Source organism: Rhinoderma darwinii, unplaced genomic scaffold (genome assembly GCF_050947455.1).
Source record: "Rhinoderma darwinii isolate aRhiDar2 unplaced genomic scaffold, aRhiDar2.hap1 Scaffold_1728, whole genome shotgun sequence".
In the NCBI taxonomy this organism is placed as follows: Eukaryota; Metazoa; Chordata; class Amphibia; order Anura; family Rhinodermatidae; genus Rhinoderma; species Rhinoderma darwinii.
The window spans coordinates 22549-47622 of NW_027462115.1; the positions used below are offsets into that span (position 1 = coordinate 22549).

General features: G+C 47.4%; 1 protein-coding gene across 1 annotated transcript; it reads right to left on the reverse strand.

The window, feature by feature from the left end:
• Positions 1-2128: 2128 nt before the first annotated feature.
• LOC142699988 (uncharacterized) lies at positions 2129-23438 on the reverse strand. Its single transcript, XM_075848084.1, has 5 exons — positions 23367-23438; positions 15139-15512; positions 14947-15044; positions 13781-13892; positions 2129-4768 (listed from the first exon to the last, which is right to left on the reverse strand). Exons 2-5 carry the CDS (start codon positions 15470-15472, stop codon positions 2298-2300), a joined length of 3015 nt encoding a protein of 1004 aa, XP_075704199.1. The 5' UTR covers positions 15473-15512; positions 23367-23438; the 3' UTR covers positions 2129-2297.
• Positions 23439-25074: the final 1636 nt, after the last annotated feature.

A 25074-nucleotide genomic window follows, 5' to 3' on the forward strand; every position in this document is an offset into this window, starting at 1 on the left:
GGAGGTGAGTGAACCCAACGGCCCGCGGCCATTGACGCTACACATTCCAATGAAGTAGGGAGATACTCACATGACTCTTTTGAAGATGGTTGGTTCCAAGATAGATCCAATAATGATCTGATTAAAGAGGCTCTGTCACCAGATTCTCAAATCCCTATATCCTATTGCATGTGATCGGCGCTGCAATGTAGATAACTGTAACATTTTTTTATTTAAAAACATTCATTTTTGGCCAAGTTATGAGCTATTTTATATATATATATGCAAATGAGCTTTGAAATGGACAATTGGGCGTTTTTTTTTCGTTAGGTCCAACTGGGCGTGTATTGTGTTTTTAACTGGGCGTGTTTACGTGTATGACGCTGACCAATCAGTGACCAGTCAGCATCATACACTCCTCTCCAATCATTTACACAGCACATAGTGTTCTTACTAGAACGATGTGCAGCCACATACACAAGTGTCCTGATAATGAATACACATGAAATCCAGCCTGGACGTCATGTGTATTCAGAATCCTGACACTTCTGAATCTTTTCTGTGAGATTCCCGCAAGCCACGCGTAATCTCGCGAGATTACGGAGGTAAACGAGATTTCGTTTCCCTTGCTGGAAATCTCAAAGAAAAGAGTTAGAAGTGTCAGGATTCTGAATACACATGACGTCCAGGCTGGAGTTCATGTGTATTCATTATCAGGACACTTGATTAACGTTAATCTCTATGTATGTGGCTGCAGATCGCTGCTGTGTAAATGAATGGAGAGGAGTGTATGACGCTGACTGGTCACTGATTGGTCAGCGTCATACACGTGAACACGCCCAGTTAAAAACACAATACACGCCCAGTTGGACATAACGAAAAAAAAACGCCCAGTTGTCCATTTCAAAGCTCATTTGCATATATATATATAAAATAGCTCATAACTTGGCCAAAAATTAACGTTTTAAAAAAAAAACGTTACTGTTATCTACATTGCAGCGCCGATCACAAGCAATAGGAGATAGGGATTTGAGAATCTGGTTACAGAGCCTCTTTAAGGCCCCATGCACACGACCGAGTTCGGTCCATGATATACGGTCCGTATGTCGTTACCCGGACCGAACACAGTGCAGGGAGCCGGGTTCCTCGCATCATAGTTATCTATGACACTCGGAGTCCCTGCCTCGCTGCGGGAAAACTGTCCAGTACTGTAATCAGTAGTTTCGCGGGGAGGCTGGACTTCTGGCATCGTACATAGCTATGATGCTAGGAGCCCGGCTCCCTGCACCGTGCTCGGTCTGGGAAATGCGGCCGACATGCGGACCATATATCACGGATTGAACACGCTTGTGTACATGGGGCCTAAGCGTTTGTTCTCATGTCCATGGAATGATAATTTCGGTAAATTCACACGAAGATGTGTTGCCAAATTTTCTGCAACAAATCTGCCACGTTTAGGCCCTTTTACACAGAACACTCCTTCCCGATGATTGCTCTGTTTCGATCAGCCCATGTATAAGCAAACGCTCGCTCCTCGACTGATTGTATTATTTATGCAGCCAAAAATATTATTGTTGTCGACAGCAAATCTCCTTGTGTAAACAGGGAAACGTGCCCCGGACATGATAGAAATATATAAAGATGAGTGATCGCTCCCATACATAGCTCCTTGTAAAAGGAGCAAACTTGGGCCGATCAAGGATCCGTTGTCTCAGACCACTTCTGATCACTAGGTTAGAAGCTCAACCGTGGTAGTAGAATTGAAGGTATCCTGCAATGTTCTTTTATAGGTTCATAGCCATTACACTTCCAATCATAAATCACGTCAAGGATCATTTGATCACACCATAGCCAGAAAGTTAAAACAACTCGACCCAAAATATATAAAAGTATGTGTACACGTGGCGGATTTGTTGCAGAGATTTCTGCGACTGTCCCATTCGTATATCCATGCGCATGCTGCAAAAACAACTACATACAGATGTATGATTTTCTACTGCGTGTAGACGTACCCTAATTCCCCTATTATGTATATACCTTGTCTTCTTCTACAGCTGTTTTATATTGTGAGTAGATGATCATACACAATTACAGATTCACATTCAGTGTACCAACAACATTCCTTTATGTACAAAAATTGACATGGTTATCTCCATTCCGCCTCATAGTTTCAGATTCATTTTTAAATTATATCTTGCATGACATGATTACATAATCGAAGCATCATCCAAGGTTCATCCGAAACATCTTCATAAATGTAATACAAAAAGAAAAGAAAAAAAAATCCACTGCTGGAACAATATGAGTCAACAGAGATGTCAACAGTCTGCACGGTTAAAGATCTGGGGTGGGAAAAAGACCTGATCTGCACTTATATCCCCCACAATGTGGTCAAAAAACGGCTTCTCCTCTATCCGAATTTCTTGATGGTCAATTAGATCTGGTTTCTCGGTAAAGCATTTCTCAAAATCTGAACTTGTAAACGGCTTCTCCCCCGTGTGAACCTTTAGATGTACAACGAGACCTGCTTTCTCTGTGAATTCTTTGCCACATTCGGAACATGAAAATGGTTTCTCCCCTGTGTGAATTCTCTGATGTCTAATAAGATAGGATTTCAGGGTAAAACAGTACCCGCAAACTGAACACGAAAATGGCTTCTCCCCCGTGTGAATTTTCTGATGTCGAGCTAAACTTGATTTCGTATTAACACATTTCCCACATTCCAAACAAGAAAATGGTTTCTCCCCGGTGTGAATTCTCTGATGGTCACCAAGATTTGATTTTTGGATAAAACATTTTCCACATTCGGCGCATGAAAACGGCCTCTCCCCTGTGTGAATTTTCTGATGTTCTACAAGGACTGATTTTCGGGTGAAACATTTGCCACATTCGGAACATGGAAATAGTCTCTCCCTTGTGTGAGTACTCTGGTGTTTAACAAAATCTGTTTTCCCTGTAAAGATTGTCCCGCAGTCCGAACAAGAAAATTGCCTGCAGTCCGTATGTAATCTCTGATGTTTAACAAGAATTGATTTCTTGGTAAAGGATTTCCCACATTCCGAACATGGAAACGGCCTCTCCCCCGTGTGACTCCTTTGATGTGAAATAAGACTTGACTTATCGGCAAAACATCTTCCACATTCCAAACAGGAAAATGGTTTCTCCCCCGTGTGAAACCTCTGATGTTTAACAAGATCTGATTTATTGGAAAAACATTTCCCACATTCCGAACATAAAAACGGCTTCTCCCCCGTGTGAATTTTCTGATGTCCAGCAAGACTTGATTTCATGGTAAAAGATTTGCCACATTCTGAACAGGAGTATGGCTTCTCCCCCGTGTGAATTCTCTGATGCTGAACAAGAACTGATTTCTGGGTAAAACATTTCCCACAGTCCAAACAAGAAAATGGTTTCTCCCCGGTGTGAATTCTCTGATGGTTACCAAGATCTGATTTATGGATAAAACATTTTCCACATTCGGCGCATGAAGATGGCCTCTCCCCTGTGTGACCTCTCTGATGGTGAACAAGAACTGATTTATGGGTAAAACATTTCCCACATTCTGAACATGAAAAAGGCTTCACCCCTGTGTGACTTCTCTGATGATGGACAAGGTTTGATTTTCGGGTGAAACATTTGCCACATTCGGAACATGGAAATAGTCTCTCCCTTGTGTGAGTACTCTGGTGTTTAACAAAATCTGTTTTCCCTGTAAAGATTGTCCCGCAGTCCGAACAAGAAAATTGCCTGCAGTCCGTATGTAATCTCTGATGTTTAACAAGATCTGATTTCTTGGTAAAGGATTTCCCACATTCCGAACATGGAAACGGCCTCTCCCCCGTGTGACTCCTTTGATGTGAAATAAGACTTGACTTATCGGCAAAACATCTTCCACATTCCAAACAGGAAAATGGTTTCTCCCCCGTGTGAAACCTCTGATGTTTAACAAGATTTGATTTATTGGAAAAACATTTCCCACATTCCGAACATAAAAACGGCTTCTCCCCCGTGTGAATTTTCTGATGTCCAGCAAGATTTGATTTCATGGTAAAAGATTTTCCACATTGTGAACAGGAGTATGGCTTCTCCCCCGTGTGAATTCTCTGATGCTTAACAAGAACTGATTTCGTAATAAAACATTTCCCACATTCCAAACAAGAAAATGATTTCTCCCCGGTGAGAATTCTCTGATGTTCACGAAGAACCGATTTATAGATAAAACATTTTCCACATTCGGCGCATGAAAACGGCCTCTCCCCTGTGTGAGTTCTCTGATGGTGAACAAGATCTGTTTTATGGGTAAAACATTTCCCACGTTCTGAACATGAAAAAGGCTTCACCCCTGTGTGACTTCTCTGATGATAGACAAGGGATGATTTCCAGGCGAAAAACTTCCCACACTGTGAACATGAAAACTTCTTCTTGCCTTTAGGAATCATCAGATGACTACATAGACCACCGTTCTGGGTAAGACATTTCCTACATTCGGAAGATGGAGGCTCATTGACTCCTGTGTGTGTCTTCTCATGATTAAGAAGATGTGCTTCCTGTGTAAAACATTTCCCGCACTCTGAACAAGGAAATAATTCACACCCTCCGTGTTCGGTAATTATATCCGATCTATGTGGAGAAAGTTGATCTTGGTTAAAAGGATTAGACAACATATCTCGGTTGTGATTTCCTCGATAAATCGTTTGGGTGTTTGGGTTTTCTCCTGGAGAATATGGTCTGTAATATTTTTCTTCCAATTCGGAATCTGGCAATGAAAGATTTCCTTTGCTGCAATCGTCTGTTGAGAAAAAAATATATTCGGTCTAAACACTATAACGGCATAACAGTTATCTATAAGTTTCTGTCCCCATTTGTAATGCAAAACACAAAACAGGACATATGCAGTTAACCTATTCACTACCAAGGATATGACTGTTATATGTCGTTCCGTTTTACTGCCGGGTCAATTTTCACAATTTTGACAGACAACACAAATAAAACCTGAGATATAAAATAATAATAATTAAAAAAATCATATACCCTCATACCCATACATTTTCCAAATGTAGAAATCTGCCACATTGTGAAAATGCCACCCAGCGCTCCACACTCATGGGTGATTTCATACAATTTTTCATCAAAGTCGTTTTATAAAAATAAAATCGATAAAAATTCCCATGTATGGCTAAAAGTCAGAGCCAAATGCAGAAGTCCTCCTAAAAATATTTTTGCAAAATCATCACATATCCTCCCTGTTTGGTAACAAAGGATTATAATGAAGAAAAAAGCCCTTTCACATGGGCCAATGATCGAGCAATCGAGCGCTCATATCAACAATTGTTCCCGACCATTGCCCCGTGTGAACCGTACAATGATCAGCCGATGTACGATCTGCTTGTTTATGCAGCAGTAAATATTATCGTTGTTGGCAGCACATGATAGAAATCTATAGGGACGAACGATCGGAGTAACGAGCGCTTCTCCCCATACACAACCGATTGTTTCTACTCGTGAAAGGAGCAAACCAGCACCAAGCTACATTATTGATCGGCGCTTCTTTTCATGGTCCAGATCGGGCCGTGTAATAGGAATTTAAGCTCTTGTATCACAACCGCAGAATAAAAATCAGCCTGTTACGCTAAGTTCTCCGCCTGCACAGCCTTCCAGTGGCCCCAGCAGGTGATACAGGAACTTTTCTTTATGTTTTCACCCTCCGTTACCAATCGGAGTGGATATGTGTTCTCCAATTGTCACATTTAGGAGAGGGTAGGCTTTTTTTTTCTACAAAAGGAGCAGTTGGATATGTAATCACCCCCTGAGCCCAATCCAGACATGGTTGAAGCTACGACCATCAGGAATGAATGAAATATTAGAGACTATCATGTAACAAAGAAAGAAAATAGAACAGTGACATCCTGTAGTCAAGTAAAATCCCTACAACCTGTAAATGGTCTATACGGGGCCATTAGCGGAACTTAATACCACTCCTGGTGGCTAACCATAATATTACATCTTGAAAATGGTCTATACCTTCCATTGTAAAGGCTCTTTTTGACCCTCATAGTTTTCCGTAGACTCTTCCATGTGCTGCTCCATCCTTACGAATACAGATACAATGTGTAATGATACAATATATAGTTTACTATAATTACCCAGGACATCCTCTCCAGTCCTGCCATTATGTGTATATTTGTTGCTGTTATCATAGTTTCGTCGTCCCCAATGGTTTTATACACAATACTGTATATCCTTCCGGTTTTTGAGACAAGGCTTAAAGGGTAACTAAACGTTCCACAAACTTCTGACATGTCATAGTAAAAGGTCAGAAGTTTTGCTCGGTGGGGGTCCGAGCACTGAGACCCCCACCGATCGATAAAACGAAGCAGCAAAAGCGCTCATGTGAGCGCTGAGCCGTTTCGTTTCTGGTCGGCTTTTCTCGGAAAGCCGATGTATCGGAGTACGGACTCATAGACTTTCTATTGAGTCCGTACATCAACTGCTCGGCTTTCCGAGAAAAGCCGAATAGAAAGCAAGCGGCTCAGTGCTGACATGAGAGCTTCTGCGGCTACGTTTTATCGATCGGTGGGGGTCTCAGTGCTCGCACCCCAAATTTTTTCACATGTCAGAAGTTTGTTGAACGTTTAGTTAACCTTTAAAAGGAGGTTTAACCCCTTAATGACCGCCGATTAGCCTTTTCACGGCGGTCATTAATGGGCTTTATTCTACAGCGCCGCTATTCCACGGCGCTGCTGTAGAATAAAGTGAACAGAGCAGGGAGCCGTCAAATCTCCCTGCTCTCAGCTGCCAGAGGCAGCTGAGGGCTGGGGGCGTCTCTGCTCTGCCGGGTGAGATCGATATTAGTATCGATCTCATCCGTTGAACCCTTCAGATGCGGTACACAATAGCGTGCACCGCATCTGAGTGGTTTTGGAGAGAGGGAGGGAGCTCCCTCTCATCCCACCGACACCCGGCGATAAAATCGCCAAGTGTCTGTGTCTTCTATGGCAACCGGGGGTCTAATAAAGGCCCCCAGGTCTGCCTGTGGTGAATGCCTGCTAGGTCATGCCGCAGGCATGACCTAGCAGATGCCTGTCCGTTTTAAATGGACAGGCAGTAATACACTGCAATACAAAAGTATTGCAGTGTATTATAATAGCGATCGGAGGATAGTGAAGTCCCCTAGTGGGACTAGTAAAAAAGTAAAAAAAAGTTTAATAAAGTTAATTTAAAAAAAAATGAAAAACCCACTTTTTCCCCTTACAAAATGCTTTACTATTAAGAAAAACTACAATAAAGCAAAAAAGTTACACATATTTGGTATCGCCGCGTCCGTAACGACCCCGACTATAAAGCTGTTACATTATTTAACTCGCATTGTGAACGCCGTAAAAAATAAAATAAAAAACAATGGAAAAATTGCTGTTTTCTGTTACTCCTGACTTTAAAAAAATGTGATAAAAAGTGATCAAAAAGTCGCATCTACTCTTAAATGGTACCAATAAAAACGGCAAGTCGTCCTGCAAAAAACAAGACCTTATACAGCTATGCCGACGCAAAAATAAAAAAGTTAGAGCTCTTCGAATGTGACAATGGAAAAATGTAAAAAATGGCTTGGACATTAGGGCCCAGAATGCAAGCAAGGAAAAAAAAACTTGACAAAATCATTGCATTTTTCTGGTCACCTCGCTTCCCCCCAAAAAATGGAACAAAAAGTGTTTAACATGGTACCAGTAAAAACTACAGCTCGCCTCGAAAAAAACAAGCCTCACTCCGCTCCACCGACAGAAAAATAAAAAACTTAGGCTGCATTCACCCACAGCGTATTGCTACATTTTTGGGCGCTTTTTGTGGCGTTTTTCTTTTATACAGTTTTAAGGCCTTATGGCTCTCAGAATACAGCGACATAAATTTTTTTTTTAACAATTATGCTCCATGCACACGAGGCTCCCAGTAAAAATCATAGACGTTAAACTTATACATTTTTTAATATAGTAACCTATGGGTGACGGATGTCACTGTATGGCATCCGACACATGCACACGTCATGGGTCTTCAAAAGATTTTAAAGGGGTTTTCCCACGAGGGTCATTGATGACATATCCACAGGATATGTCATCAATGTCAGATAGATGCAGGTCCCACCTCTGGGACCTGCACCTACTTCCAGAATGGAGCCTCCTAAACCCCGTTCTAGCTTTTTGTGCGTAACATGCGAGCTACGCTGTTTCCGTAACTACTATTCAGTTCTATTGGGCTTACAGGAACAGCGTAGCTCAGCAAGTTATGTTGTTTTCTCCTTCATGGTCGGAAATCTGCTGAAACACAAAGAGGTAGAACAGGGTTTAGGGAGCCCCGTTCTAGAGATAGATCTGGGAGCCAGAGGTGGGACCCGCATCTATCTGACATTTATGACATCCTGTGGATATGTCATAAATGTCCCTCGTGAGAGAACCCCTTTAATGACGTATATGTTTAACATTGTGGCGGAACGGGTGACGGTTACAGGCATTGTACCCAAATACAGGTTAAGCCTGCCGCAAACCGTCGCACTCCCGCCATCCGGGTGCCATAGCTTAGATGGCGCCCGGTGCTAGATGGGGATATGTCCCCTCAAACTGCATTATGTTATGTTTGATAACCAGTTGATTTGTATTGTATTGTATTCAGTGCTGCTTCACTGTCCTCCCCCTCTAGGGTTAATCTTACACTGAAGGAGAATGAGTCACAGGCTGAGAGCGGGAACTTGTCTAATGTAAATAAGAAAAAGGAAGGGGCAAGAGCAGGATGCACATGGCCTGTTTCCTGAGGGAGGGGTGAGTGAGGGAGGGATATAGTGGTGCTGTGTGAGCTCTCAGTTAGTTGCTGCCCAGGAGAGGATGAGATAGCAGTGTGAGCTGCAGGCAGGGGCTGTCTACCTCAGAGATGTACCTGACCTAGGGACAGTAATAGAGGACAAGTGCTGGAGTCCCATCTAACTAAGGAGGATCTGGAGACACCCCAAAGGATGAAAGGTACAGTGGAGAGACCCCATAGTGAGGTAGCCTGTCCCATCCAGCCCAGAGGGGAGAAGCAGCGGTGCATTGTTTCTGTGTGTGTCTGTCCCTGTTAATAAACGCGCCGCTGTGGCTTGTCCCCTGTTAATCTGTGTCGCCTGAATCTATCGCCCACATTCTCTTGGCGTAAACCGACCCGGTTTCGCCACATTTGGTGGCAGCGGTGGGATAGATTCAGCCCGTTCTAGGGGAAGCGGCAGGGGACCTCAAGGGCGGACTGCCACACGTGCTGCAGTACAGGGGGACCACAGGCACCTAAATCCCCAGTCATGGAGCCTGACTCTATGGATCCTCCCGGCGGAGCAGAGGCTGCCCCTATGGCAGCTACCTCCGAATTACACTCCAAGAGCTGTGCCGGTTCCGGCGTATTGCCTTCTCGTCCCGCGACATCAAGGATCGGCTGATTGAGAAGCTCCAAGCCTGGGACCTGGCGAACCCGGCCGAGATGGGAGAGATGGCCGAGGGTGACGTTGACTACTGCCCCAAAGAACCGGCCAGTCGCCAGGGAACCGGCCGTAGCGCCATCTCGGACACCCAGGCCCTGCGGATGTGGGATCTGCTGACCGCTCTGGGGCCTCAAAGCTCCGAGGCCGAGCACCTGATCATCGTTGGGGCCATGGCCCGTGCAGTGGCACCCCCAGAACCAACAACCCCAATCCCTGCCGGGCCCCGAAGACCCCAACTACGATACAACGACCTCCCCAAGTTGGATCCTTCGTCCACGGATATCGATGCGCACCTAACCATGCTGGAGACACAGCTACAGGTGCATGACATCCCCACCACCGAATGGGCTCGCTACGTGGGGCCCAGCCTGCAAGGGAGGGCCCTTGAAGTCTACCGGAGCCTAGGTCCAGAGGACGGACGGGACTACGGTTGCCTCCGGGACGCCCTGCTGAAGAGGTATGCGATCACCCCAGAGACTTACAGAGAGCGGTTCCGTAATTTGACGCTCGCCGGCCAGGGTACCCATGTGGAACTGGCAGCCCAGCTCCGCTTAAGCTGCTCCAGGTGGGCCGAGGGGAAGAAGGCTTTCAGTCGGGAGGCCCTGGAGGACCTCGTCATTTTGGAGCAACTCCTCTCCAGGATGGAGGTCCCCGTTCGTGCCTGGGTCGCGGACCGCCACCCCAGCACCCCTGAAGATGCCGCCACCCTGGCCGACGAGTTCTTGGCCCACCGACATCAGTGGAGAAGCCTTCCGCGCCAGGACCAACGCCGAGAGCTCCGAGCCCCTACCAAAATAGCGGAACCACCCCGGTCAACTTCGATGAGACCCCAGCCGCAGCCTACGGCCGCCCCGATCCCTCCAAGGGTCCGCGGCCCTACGGACTCCCGCCAGTGTTATGGGTGCCACCAGCCGGGGCACATCCGACGGGACTGCCCCCTGGCCCAATCAACGGTGCCCTTTCCCAGACCAACCCCAACCCCGGTTGCCTTTTGCCCGGAGGCGGGCGACCCCGATGAGTGTGACCACCTCCTAGATGCACCAGAGGTGGAGGAGGTGGTCTACCACGTAGAGCTTGCGAGCCTCGTGACGAACCAGGTCCCTGCCAACATGCAGGGCCACCGACAGCCCGTGGTGCTGGGACGCCGCACCGTCCAAGGACTCCGTGACTCGGGGGCATCCCTCACCCTGGTAAGAGTGGACCTGGTTCCCCAGTCTAAGGTTCTTCCCCAGCGATTAGCCCGGATTGCCCTGGCGGACGGACAGCAGCGGTCCATTCCCCGCGCCAGAGCCTACCTGGACTGGGGCCCCGGAAAAGGGGAGGTCGAAGTCGGGCTCATGCCGGATCTCCCCGCCGATGTCTTATTGGGGAACGACCTTGGGAACGGTCTCACAAGTCAGTTCGCTGGGGCTGTGACCCGCAGCCAAGCCCGGTAGAACCTTTACCGGCCTCAACCACCGACCCGTGTAACCACCGAGGCTCCTCTCCCGGAAGCCCCGCCCCCGAACCGCCGGTGGTAAGTACCCAAGCCCCTGACGCCTCACAACTGACCGACCTGACGAACCCCCCGACAGACCTGGGGGAGGTGGATAGGGTCTCTTTTAGGGAGGCCCAGCATAAGGATCCTTCCCTGTCCTCTGCCCGTAGCCTGGCCGATCGACCACCCAGTGGAGGGGCCCAGGCAGGGTTCCAGTGGGACAACGGGCTGTTGTACCGGGTCGAATCCCCGACCAAGCCCGCGTCGCCCTGGACCGCCTCCAAACAGCTGCTTGTCCCCCAAGCCTACCGTGCACGACTGTTAGCCCTGGCCCACGATATACCCACGGCGGGTCACACTGGGACCAGGTCCACCAGGGCCCGGCTCTCGAAGGCTTTCTTTTGGCCAGGGCTGACTGAGGACGTGCGGCGGTACCGAGCTTCGTGCCCTGTCTGCCAACGGGTGGCGTGGGCCCCACGCAAGGTGCCGCTCAAGCAGCCTACCTGGGGCACCGAGTGGGCAGCGGACAAATCTGCCCCGAGCTGGCCAAGGTGGAGGCCATTCTCCATTGGCCCCGGCCGGCCAACCAGAAGCAGGTTAGGGCCTTTCTGGGAGTCACAGGGTACTACCGAAAATTCATCCCGCAGTATAGTACCCTGGCCAAGCCCTTGACCGACTTGACGTCCAAAAGGTTCAGTCGACTGATGCCCTGGTCCCCTGACTGTGAGGCGGCCTTCGTGAGCCTTAAGACTGCCCTCTCCACCTCCCCTGTCCTGGCTGCCCCTGACTTCCACCGGCGGTTCATAGTCCAAACCGATGCCTCAGACGTCGGGCTGGGAGCGGTACTGAGCCAAGTGGACCAGGCGGGCCACGAACACCCGGTCGCGTACCTCTCCCGGAAGTTGCTGGACCGAGAGAGGGCATACGCAACCATTGAGAAGGAGTGCCTGGCTGTCGTGTGGGCTCTAAAGAAGCTCCAGCCCTACGTTTATGGGAGGGAGTTCACAATAGTCACAGACCACAGTCCTCTCAGTTGGTTGAACCGAACCGCCGGGGACAATGGGCGTTTACTACGGTGGAGCCTGGCCTTACAATCCTATAACTTTACCATCTCTCATAAAAAGGGCCGGGACCACGGAAATGCTGATGGACTCTCTCGGCAGCAGGACACTGATGGGCGGAGACTGACAGCACCGGGCCCAGATCTCATCACTTACCCGACAGAGGGTCAGCAGGACTGATTCTGGATCTAAGCTGGGGGAGGTCTGTGGCGGAACGGGTGACGGTTACAGGCATTGTACCCAAATACAGGTTAAGCCTGCCGCAAACCGTCGCACTCCCGCCATCCGGGTGCCATAGCTTAGATGGCGCCCGGTGCTAGATGGGGATATGTCCCCTCAAACTGCATTACGTTATGTTTGATAACCAGTTGATTTGTATTGTATTGTATTCAGTGCTGCTTCACTGTCCTCCCCCTCTAGGGTTAATCTTACACTGAAGGAGAATGAGTCACAGGCTGAGAGCGGGAACTTGTCTAATGTAAATAAGAAAAAGGAGGGGGCAAGAGCAGGATGCACATGGCCTGTTTCCTGAGGGAGGGGTGAGTGAGGGATATAGTGGTGCTGTGTGAGCTCTCAGTTAGTTGCTGCCCAGGAGAGGATGAGATAGCAGTGTGAGCTGCAGGCAGGGGATGTCTACCTCAGAGATGGTACCTGACCTAGGGACAGTAATAGAGGACAAGTGCTGGAGTCCCATCTAACTAAGGAGGATCTGGAGACACCCCAAAGGATGAAAGGTACAGTGGAGAGACCCCATAGTGAGGTAGCCTGTCCCATCCAGCCCAGAGGGGAGAAGCAGCGGTGCATTGTTTCTGTGTGTGTCTGTCCCTGTTAATAAACGCGCCGCTGTGGCTTGTCCCCTGTTAATCTGTGTCGCCTGAATCTATCGCCCACATTCTCTTGGCGTAAACCGACCCCCACTGACCCGGTTTCGCCACAAACGTATACTTCGGAAGCATTTCCCGGCGTCTAGGTCAAAAGGTCACTAAATGCAGTGTGAATGTAATGGTCGCGGACCGCCGTCATTACTTACCCGCCAACGGCCGCAGGCCTGTGAGCTCTTTCCGGAGACTCCACACAATACTGTGCTCTGCTGCTGCTGTGAGTAGGGCCAGTGCGCGCACCAGGAGAATCACCCCCATCCTATCCCAGCATACCAAGAGCTATAAACAGGATTCTGCCCTCTTCCTCCTTGCCTGAGTGTTGCTGTGTCCTCCCATCTTTGTTATTGCAAACGGTACCTTAGTTATATCCTGTGTTCCTGTATCCCGTAATTGTGTTTGTTCCAGTGCAAAGTCTAGTGTTGAAGTAAAGTTGGTCCTCTGTGCCAAGTGTCATCTGTGCATCTTCTACCCAGGTAATCTTGTCCTAAAGACTTTCATTGACTGTTCTTTGGCCAGCTGCTACTCCGCTACGGTGTGAGCGGCCTAGTGGGTCCACATACCCCATAGCCGTGACAGTGCAGTGAACAGGGGCCTAATCTAGATGTTACGCGAATGCCTTGGCCACCAAGACCTTAGTAGAAAGCTTACATAAATATAACTGTCAATACAAAGTCTAGCTTTAGGACAGTGCGTTGCTTTTTTTAGATAGTCCAACTGGGCGTCTAAGTTTTGCAATTGACTTGGTGAAAGAGTAAAATTATTCCAGAGTTAGGACAAACTGGAGAAATTTGGACTTGTAAAGCACTCCTGCTCCTTCTCAGTATTTCCCTGCACAGCGGGCGTGCTGAACAGGGATGATATCTATTCTATGTATTCAGTGGTTATTACGCACCTGGGCAGATATTTACAGGAATCTCCTCCTCCTTACACTGCTGATCACCCACCACATACGTCTCTTCATCTTCCTCCTTAACTTCAACTTTAATATCATTTAGATCTTCACCCTATTCCAACACATGAATTAAAAAGTGACTCAACAAAATAAAAAATTTAATCAAATGCCTTAGTATATATATATATTTTTTAAAGAGTCTCTGTCACCAGTTTATAAATGCCCGGTCTCCTACATAATGTGATTGGCGCTGTATTGTAAAGAACAGCAGTGGTTTTTATTTTGAAAAACGATCATTTTTGAGCAAGTTATGAGCAATTTTAGATTTATGCTAATTAGTTTCTTAATAGACAACTGGGCGTGTTTTTACCTTTTGACCAACTGGGCGTTGTACAGAGAAGTGTATGACGCTGACCAATCAGCATCATACACTTCTCTCCATTCATGCCCATTTGTGCTGTCACATACTCCCACATTAACATTACTGCAGGGTCCTGACAGTAAATATACGTTACCTCCAGCCAGGACGCCATGTCCATTCACAATCCTAACACTTAGGTAAAATTTATGTGGAACTTAATCGCTGCACACCGTGATCTCACTGCGCTGTCGTTCATAGCGTGATCTCGCGAGATCACGCTGTGCAGTGAGTAAGTCCCACACAAACTTTACCGAAGTGTCGGGATTGTGAATAGACATGGCGTCCTGGCTGGAGGTGATGTCTATTCACTCTCAAGACACTTCAGTAAAGTTAATGTACAAATGGACATGAATGGAGAGAAGTGCATGATGCTGATTGGTCAGCGTCATACACTCCTCTTCACAACGCCCACTTGGTCAAAAGTTAAAAAACGCCCAGTTGGGAATTAAGAAAGTCATTAGCATAAATCTAAAATTTCTCATAACTTGCTAAAACATTATCGTTTTTCAAAATAACCACTGTTCTCTACATTACAGCGCTGATCACATTAGGAGACAGGGCACTTATAATGTAGTGACAGAGACTCTTTAAGGCCTAGCTACTGACCCCAAATCATCCCATTATCTCCTAACTTATTATATAAAATAACACAAACCAATGATGTATTTAATGAACAGGTAGTAAGAGATTGGTACAGCTTGTCTACAGACTAGATCCACTTTGGTATTTTGTAAGCCCCATCTACCTTAAGCTCCTGCGAGACATTGTGATCCTCCTCTGCACAATCCTGGGAATACGGAGGACTAGGACATCTTTTTGGTGGATTTCTCTTACTGGATCCATCTGTGGACACAAATACATTGTTATATGTGATGATCAGGTGATGGGTGTATCTAGGAGACCTTCAAAAATTATCTCTACATTACTCTCCTCTTACCCGGTGATGTGCGGTTCAGGTGGTCCTCCATCATGATGTCCTTGTAGAGATCCTTCTTACACGGTGATGTGCGGTTCCGGTGGTCCTCCATCATGACGTCCTTGTAGAGATCCTTCTTACCCGGTGATGTGAAGGGCCGGTGGTCCTCCATCATAACGTCCTTGTACAGATCCCTCTTACCCGGTGATGTGCGGTTTTGGTGGTCCTCCATCATGACGTCCTTGTAGAGATCCTTCTTACCCAGTGATGTGCAGTTCTGGTGGTCCTCCATCATGACGTCCTTGTAGAGATCCTTCTTACCCGGTGATGTGAGGGGCCGGTGTTCCTCCATCATGACGTCCTTGTACAGATCCTTGTGTTCTTCTATATACTCCCTGTAATGCCGAGGTAGGGAGACAGACAGGTGAGCCCCTAATCTACCCGCCACTCAGTCCCTGCTTGCTTGCAACGGCCCGTCCTAGGCGACGGCGTACAACTGGGCGACGGTCCCTACGCTCACTATGTGCACGACAGACAAACAGACAAGGGTACACAGAAGCTAGGGGAAAGGGGCAGTTGCCCACGGCAACACCGTGAGCAACAAGAGTAGTGAATGAGCCGAGTCAAACCAGGAGTGTACGAGGCACCAAACGCAGAACAGGAGACTAGTGAACGAGCCGAGTCAAACCAGGAGTGTACAAGGTACCAAACGCAGAGCAGGAGAGTAGTCAGTAAGCCAGGGTCTATATGGAGCAGAGGACAAAAGTACAAGCAGCAGCAGCAGAGCCAGGAAACAGACAGAATCACAGGCACTGAGGAGCAGGAAGTGAAGGTATAAATAGACAGAGGGCGGGAGCTAGCTCCGTCTGGCCAGGCTGTGATAGGCTCTCCCACTCCTCAGCCTCCCAATCTGATTGGTAGAAGGAGGGGTCACTCGACCAGACTTAGGAGCAGGTGCAGACTGACTAACCACAGGCGTCGACACAGAAGCTGTGTCTGGCAGATCCTTTCCAGTACCCCCCCTTTTATGAGGGGACACTGGACCCTTTCTAGGTGGCCCTGGCTTATTGGGGAACCGAAGATGGAACCTCCTGAGCAATACTGCAGCGTGAACATCCCGGGCGGGTACCCAAGTCCTCTCCTCAGGCCTGTGTCCTTTCCAATGGCCAGGTACTGGAGAGAGCCTTGGACCATCCTGCTGTCCACAATCTTGGCCACCTTGAATTCTACCCCTTCAGGGGTGAGAACAGGGACCGAAGGTTTCCTCGAGGGAGCCAAGGACGGGGAGCAGCGTTTCAGGAGGGAGGCATGAAACACGTCGTGTATTCGAAAAGACGGGGGTAACTCCAGTCGGAAGGAGACAGGGTTAATGACTTCAATGACCTTGCACGACCCTATATACCGGGGAGCAAACTTTTTGGACGGCACTTTAAGGCGCAAATTTTTAGAAGACAGCCACACCAGATCCCCGACCACAAATAAGGGGTTAGCAGAACGTCTTCTATCTGCCTGAGTCTTTTGTATGCTCTGGGACGCCTCAAGGTTCTTCTGAACCTGGGCCCAGACTGTGCACAGTTCAAGATGAATGACATCTACCTCAGGATTGTTGGAACCACCAGGTGAAACGGAGGAGAACCGTGGATTCAACTCAAAATTACAGAAAAAGGGGGAGACCCCTTTGACGAGTTACTGACCTGGTTATTAAGGGAAAATTCAGCGAGGGAAATGAAGGAGACCCAATCATATTGACAGTCAGAGATAAAACACCTTAAATATTGTTCTATAGACTGATTAGTCCTCTCGGTTTGGCCATTAGTTTCAGGATGGAAGGCCGAGGAGAAGGACAGATCAATCTCCAACTTTTTACAGAAGGCTCTCCAAAACAATGAAACAAATTGTATCCCTCTGTCAGAAACAATATTGACAGGAACCCCATGGAGACGCAGGATGTGTTTGACAAACAAGGTAGCTAACGTCTTAGAATTGGGTAGTTTCTTGAGGGGCACAAAGTGGCACATCTTACTGAAGCGGTCTACTACAACCCACACCACCGACTTGCCTTGAGATGGAGGCAGATCGGTGATAAAATCCATGGAGATATGGGTCCAAGGTCTCTGGGGAATGGGCAAAGAACATAGTAAGCCCGCTGGTCGGGACCTGGGAGTCTTGGAGGTAGCACAAATTTCACAAGCGGCGACGTAGGCCTTAACGTTTTTAAGCAACCCAGGCCACCAATAGTTTCTGGCAATGAGGTGCTTGGTAACCAAGATGCCTGGATGGCCAGATAGTGCAGAGTCATGATTTTCCCTGAGTACCCTTAGCCGGAATTGCAGGGGAACAAACAGCTTGTTCTCAGGAAGGTTCCCAGGAGCTGAACCTTGATCAGCCGCAATTTCGGAGACTAAGTCAGAATCAACAGAGGAAATTATTATACCTGGGGGTAAAACACAAGCAGGATCTTCCTCCGCAGGAGGGCTGGCCATGAAGCTACGCGACAGTGCATCAGCTTTAATATTTGTAGACCCAGCCCTATAGGTGACCAAAAAGTTGAATATAGTAAAAAATAATGCCCATCGAGCTTGTCTCGGGTTTAGCCTCCGGGCAGATTCTAGGAAAACCAGATTCTTGTGGTCAGTAAGGACCGTAACCTGGTGCCTAGCCCCCTCCAGGAAGTGGCGCCACTCTTCAAATGCCCATTTAATGGCTAAGAGTTCGCAGTTGCCAATATCATAGTTACTCTCAGTGGGTGAGAACTTCCTGGAGAAGTAGGCACAGGGACGGAGATGGGTGAGGGACCTGGTACCCTGGGACAAGACAGCACCCACTCCCACCTCGGAGGCGTCAACCTCCACGATGAATGGTTCCATTTGGTTAGGCTGAATCAGCACTGGGGCCGAGATAAAGCACTTCTTAAGGACCTCAAAAGCATGGACCGCTTCAGGAGGCCATTGGAGGAGATCAGCACCTTTGCGAGTGAGATCCGTAAGAGGCTTAGCGATGACCGAGAAGTTAGCAATAAATCTCCAGTAATAATTAGCAAACCCCAGGAAGCACTGTAACGCCTTCAGGGAGGCAGGTTGGACCCATTCAGCCACAGTCTGAACCTTGGCAGGGTCCATGCGGAATTCATGAGGAGTGAGGATTTGACCCAAAAATGGTATCTCCTGCACCCCAAACACACATTTTTTCGGTTTTAGCAAACAGTTTGGTTTCCCGAAGGGCATGGAGCACATTCCTGACTTGCTCAATGTGGGAGGACCAGTCCTTGGAAAACACAAGTATGTCATCAAGGTACACTACAAGAAATACACCCAGGTAGTCTCTTAAGATCTCATTTATGAAATTCTGGAAGACCGCGGGAGCATTACACAACCCAAAGGGCATGACGAGGTATTCGAAATGACCTTCGGGAGTGTTAAACTCAGTCTTCCACTCATCCCCCTCTTTGATGCGCATAAGGTTATAAGCCCCCAGGAGATCAAACTTAGAGAACCATTGGGCCCCCTGAACCTGATTAAAGAGATCAGGAATCAAAGGAAGGGGATACTGGTTCCTTACAGTGACCTTATTCAAGTTTCGGTAATCGACGCACGGCCTAAGACCACCATCCTTCTTCCCTACGAAGAAGAAGCCAGCACCTACCGGAGAAGTAGAGGGGCGAATGTAACCCTTGGCCAGGCATTCCTGGATATACTCTCTCATGGCTTCAAGTTTGGGACAAGAGAGATTAAATATCCTACCTCTAGGGAGCTTAGCTCCTGGTACCAAATCGATTGCGCAATCGTATTCTCTATGAGGAGGTAACACTTCGGAGGCTTTTTTAGAAAAAACATCAGCGAAGTCCTGAATAAACTCAGGTAGAGTGTTCACCTCCTCAGGGAGAGAAATAAAATTAACAGAAAAACATGACGTCAAGCATTCATTACCCCATTTGGTAAGATCCCCAGTATTCCAGTCAAACGTGGGATTATGCATCTGCAACCAGGGAAGGCCTAAAACCAAATCGGATGATAATCCCTGCATTAACAGTACAGAGCACTGCTCCAAATGCATGGAGCCAACAAGGAGTTCAAAAACAGGGGTATGCTGTGTAAAATAACCATTAGCAAGAGGAGTGGAGTCGATACCCACTACCGGAACAGGTTTAGGCAAATCAATCAATGGCATAGCTAGAGATATAGCAAATTCCACAGACATAATATTAGCAGAAGACCCTGAATCCACGAAGGCACTGCCGGTAGCAGACCTACCACCAAAAGAGACCTGAAAGGGAAGCAAGATCTTATTAGGTTTCATATTGTTAAATAATGGGACAAATGATAAATGGGAGATTTTCAAATCTACTTTGGGTAATTATAGTGCAAAATTTATTCCTACAGGTAACAAGTATAAACGACTAAAATTAAACCCCACATGGCTTACACCTTCTGTAAAAAGGGCAATACATGACAAAAAAAGGGCATTTAAAAAATACAAATCTGAGGGTACATCTGCAGCCTTTGTAAAATATAAAGAGCTTAATAAAATCTGTAAAAAGATAATAAAATCAGCAAAAATACAAAATGAAAGGCAGGTTGCCAAGGATAGTAAAACAAATCCCAAAAAATTCTTCAAGCATATAAATGCAAAAAAGCCAAGGTCTGAACATGTAGGACCCTTAGATAGTGGTAATGGGGAGTTGGTCACAGGGGATCAAGGGAAGGCAGAGTTACTAAATGGGTTCTTCCGCTCTGTATATACAACAGAAGAAGGAGCAGCTGATGTAGCCGCTGCCAGTGCTGTTAATATATCAGTTGATATACTGAATTGGATGAATGTAGATATGGTCCAAGCTAAATTAAATAAAATAAATGTGCACAAGGCCCCGGGACCAGATGGGTTACACCCTAGAGTTCTTAAGGAGCTTAGTTCAGTTATTTCTGCCCCCCTCTTCATAATATTTAGAGAGTCTCTCATGACTGGTATAGTGCCAAGGGACTGGCGCACGGCAAATGTGGTGCCTATTTTCAAAAAGGGCTCTAGGTCTTCGCCGGGTAATTATAGACCAGTAAGCTTAACATCAATTGTGGGGAAAATGTTTGAGGGGCTATTGAGGGACTATATACAGAATTATGTGACAATAAATAGTATTATAAGTGACAGCCAGCACGGTTTTACTAAGGACAGAAGCTGTCAAACCAACCTGATTTGTTTTTATGAAGAGGTAAGCAGAAGCCTAGACAGAGGGGCCGCTGTGGATATAGTGTTTTTGGACTTTGCAAAGGCATTTGACACTGTCCCTCATAGACATCTAATGGGTAAATTAAGGACTATAGGTTTAGAAAATATAGTTTGTAATTGGATTGAGAATTGGCTCAAGGACCGTATCCAGAGAGTTGTGGTCAATGATTCCTACTCTGAATGGTCCCCGGTTATAAGTGGACACCCCAGGGTTCAGTGCTGGGACCACTATTATTCAACTTATTTATTAATGATATAGAGGATGGGATTAATAGCACTATTTCTATTTTTGCAGATGACACCAAGCTATGCAATATAGTTCAGACTATGGAAGATGTTTGTGAATTGCAGGCAGATTTAAACAAACTAAGTGTTTGGGCGTCCACTTGGCAAATGAAGTTTAATGTAGATAAATGTAAAGTTATGCACCTGGGTACGAACAACCTGCATGCATCATATGTCCTAGGGGGAGCTACACTGGGGGAGTCACTTGTTGAGAAGGATCTGGGTGTACTTGTAAATCATAAACTAAATAACAGAATGCAGTGTCAATCAGCTGCTTTAAAGGCCAGCAAAATATTGTCGTGTATCAAAAGAGGCATGGACTCGCGAGACAGGGATGTAATATTGCCACTTTACAAAGCATTAGTGAGGCCTCATCTAGAATATGCAGTTCAGTTCTGGGCTCCAGTTCATAGAAAGGATGCCCTGGAGTTGGAAAAAATACAAAGAAGAGCAACGAAGCTAATAAGGGGCATGGAGAATCTAAGTTATGAGGAAAGATTAAAATAATTAAACCTATTTAGCCTTGAGAAAAGACGACTAAGGGGGGACATGATTAACTTATATAAATATATGAATGGCACATACAAAAAATATGGTGAAATCCTGTTCCATGTAAAACCCCCTCAAAAAACAAGGGGGCGCTCCCTCCGTCTGGAAAAAGAAAGGTTCACCCTGCAGAGGTGACAAGTCTTCTTTACTGTGAGAACGGTGAATTTATGGAATAGCCTACCGCAGGAGCCGTCACAGCAGGGACAGTAGATGGCTTTAAAAAAGGCTTAGATAATTTCCTAGAACAAAAAAATATTAGCTCCTATGTGTAGAAATTTTTTACTTCCCCTTTCCCATCCCTTAGTTGAACTTGATGGACATGTGTCTTTTTTCAACCGTACAAACTATGTAACTATATTCACGGGAAATACCTGTACGCCCAAGTGACCTCCCCGATGGTCACTTAGGCGCGGAAGTTTTCCGGCTGCTTATTCTTACGCCTAGGACAGGTGTTCACTTGATGCTTGTCATCCCCACAGTAGAAGCAGAGACCATTCTTCCTGCGGAACTCTCTACATTGTTGGGGAGACACGGAGGCCCCGAGTTGCATAGGTTCATCCGAGTTTTCCGTGGAAGAACGAAGCAACGGAACCTCGGGAGCCATCATGGGGGGGTCAGAGGGGAAGGCACAAAAACGTTCCAGTCGTCGTTCCCTGAGACGTCGGTCAAGACGTACCGCTAAAGCCATAACCTGATCTAGAGAGTCAGAAGAGGGATAGCTAACTAACAGGTCTTTCAGGGCGTTCGACAGACCCAATCTAAACTGGCACCTCAAGGCAGGGTCATTCCACCGAGAAGCTACACACCACTTCCTAAATTCAGAACAGTACTCCTCAACGGGTCTCTTACCCTGACGTAAGGTCACCAGCTGACTCTCGGCAAAGGCAGTCCTGTCAGTCTCGTCATATATGAGCCCGAGAGCAGAAAAAAAAGGTCAACAGAGGAAAGTTCAGGGGCGCCGGGAGCCAAGGAGAAGGCCCATTCTTGGGGTCCGTCCTGGAGCCGGAACATAATTATACCCAATCGCTGGCTCTCAGAACCTGAGGAGTGGGGCTTTAGACGAAAATAGAGTTTACAACTCTCCCGAAAGGAGAAAAAGGTCTTCCGGTCCCCTGAGAACCAGTCAGGCAACTTAAGGTGGGGTTCAAGAGGTGAGGCGGGGGGCACTATCAGCGTAGCATCATGCTGGTCGCCCCTCTGAGCCAGGGCTTGGACCTGTAGGTAGAGGCCCTGCATTTGCTGAGCCAGTGTCTCAAGGGGATCCATAGTTGTGTCAGGGACCAGGGTAGAAAAGGTATATGGGCTTGTGATTATGTAATGCCGGGGTAGGGAGACAGGTGAGCCCTAATCTACCCGCCACTCAGTCCCTGCCTACTTGCAACGGCCCGTCCTAGGCGACGGCGTACAACTGGGCGACGGTCCCTACGCTCACTATGTGCACGACAGACAAACAGACAAGGGTACACAGAAGCTAGGGGAAAGGGGCAGTTTCCCACAGCAACACCGTGAGCAACAAGAGTAGTGAACGAGCCGAGTCAAACCAGGAGTGTACGAGGTACCAAACGCAGGGCAGGAGAGTAGTGAGTAAGCCAGGGTCTATATGGAGCAGAGGACAAAAGTACAAGCAGCAGCAGCAGAGCCAGGAAACAGACAGAATCACAGGCACTGAGGAGCAGGAAGTGAAGGTATAAATAGACAGAGGGCGGGAGCTAGCTCAGTCTGGCCAGGCTGTGATAGGCTCTCCCACTCCTCAGCCTCCCAATCTGATTGGTAGAAGGAGGGGTCACTCGACCAGACTTAGGAGCAGGTGCAGACTGACTAACCACGGGCGTCGACACAGAAGCTGTGTCTGGCAGATCCTTTACAGTACCCCCCTTTTATGAGGGGCCACTGGACCCTTTCTAGGTGGCCCTGGCTTATTGGGGAACCGAAGATGGAACCTCCTGAGCAATACTGCAGCGTGAACAGGGACTCCTAGCATCGTACATCACTATGATGCTAGGAGCCCGGCTCCCTGCACTGTGTACGGTCCGGGTCTTCCGGCCGAAATACGTTCCGTACTTTACGGACGTAACATGGTCGTGTGAACCCAGCCTTACACTGCCACTCCTCCATGGAGAAATAGACGGCGACATCCTGACATCTTATATGAACCTGACACACAATGATACAGTCATCACCCAGACACATTATACCTTGTGTTATTATATAATGTCCCAGCATTCCCGGCAGTGTCACCTTTCCAGTCAGCAGCTCGATAATCTTGTGGGTGAGGTCCAGGATCTTCTCGTTATTTCTCTCATGGATCAGTGAGTGAGGTGGAGGCTCTGTAATGGGGCTCTGGGTCCTGCTCCATACTACTGAAACACCAGGAATCACGCATTCACCGGATTTCTTCTTAACTACATTGCAACCCTGTGTATGAAGAGGGACGCCATTAAAGATCCTGAAATACATTTCGGGAATCCCTCACCTCTCCTGTCAGGTCCCTGTTGTATTATTAGAGATAAGTCATGTTATATTTTTTTTGAAAACGCGAAAAAAAATGCACCACAAAAATAGTCATGTGACATCATTCCCAGAATCCCTCACCTCTCCGGTCAGAATGTAGATGATCTCCAGGGTGAGGTTTAATATCCTCTCTGTCATCCCTTTTATGCTCATGTCCATCCCTGGTGGGTCAGTCAGGACACGGACTATTGTCTTGTTGGAGAAACTATAAGGAGACTTCAACAGGTAATAATATCCTGTCAGCAGAGAAAAATAGGATTTGATCTTTTTACTGATTGGTTATTGTAAAGTATTATTAACCGTTTCTGTCACGGATCTCTTTGGTCATCTGGTAAAACCATTACTATAACTTATACGTAGTGAAAATTATGTTGTAATTCGAGGTTCTCTATGATAAAGACAATTATTTTACTAAGTTCATTGAAACCTATAGATCCCGTGTAACAATGCCGGATGTAATAGAATATATTTAACATTGAACCTTATTTTACGCTGGTGTGAACGGGCAGATTAGTGTCCGTAATGAGCGCCGATAATTACAGGTCAATCTGGGATGTTTAAAGGCCCTTTACAAAGGCTAATGTAAACTGCATGGGGATGAGCGATCGATAATTCCTTAGCGATATGTCACATATATTTACGTGACAGGTGTTAAGGAGAAGTATGGATCAGACTCCGCCAGCTCCATCCACAGCTGGTGCCAGCAGTATGATCACTGATTCCGGTGGTTTAACCACTTAGATTCCACAGGCGATAGCGACATCTATGCCATTTAAATCCCCCTCCAACAGCCCGCCAGCCCCCATGTGATGCAATTGAAGGGTGCCGATGGTTCTCATGACAGCCGGGGGCCTAATTAAGACGTGGGGGAAGTAGAGAGAGAGGAAGGAGGAGAGGAAGAGGGGAAGGAGAGAGAGAGAGAGGAAGAGGGGAAGGAGAGAGAGAGGAAGAGGGGAAGGAGAGAGAGAGGAAGAGGGGAAGGAGAGAGAGAGGAAAAGGGGAAGGAGAGAGAGAGGAAAAGGGGAAGGAGAGAGAGAGGAAGAGGGGAAGGAGAGAAAGGAAGAGGAGAAGGAGAGAGCGACGAAGAGGGGAAGGAGAGAGAGAGGAAGAGGGGAAGGAGAGAGGGGAAGGAGAGAGAAAGAGGGGAAGGAGAGAGAGAGGAAGAGGGGAAGGGTGGGAGGGGGAGAGAGAAAGAGGGGAAGGGTGGGAGGGAGAGGAGAAGGGAGGGAGGGAAAGGGGAGAGGGAGGAAGAGAATAAGGGAGAGGAGAGAGTGCAAGGGAGGTTGAAGGAAAGGAAGGGAGGGAAGGAAGGGAGGGGAAGGAAGCGAGGGAGGTGAAGGAAGGGAGGGAGGAAGGGAGGGGGCGGAAGGTAGAGAAGGATGAGAGGAAGGC

Bases quoted from the DNA above. Each gene is read 5' to 3' on its own strand.
- LOC142699988 (XM_075848084.1), bottom strand. From the start codon at position 15,472: ATGATGGAGGAACACCGGCCCCTCACATCACCGGGTAAGAAGGATCTC. The intron at 13,893-14,946 runs GTAGATGGGGCT...GTGTTGGAATAG, and splicing joins ATGTCTCGCAGGAGCTTAAG to GGTGAAGATCTAAATGATAT. The intron at 4,769-13,780 runs GTGCGTAATAAC...TTTTCTCAACAG, and splicing joins TCCTGTAAATATCTGCCCAG to ACGATTGCAGCAAAGGAAAT.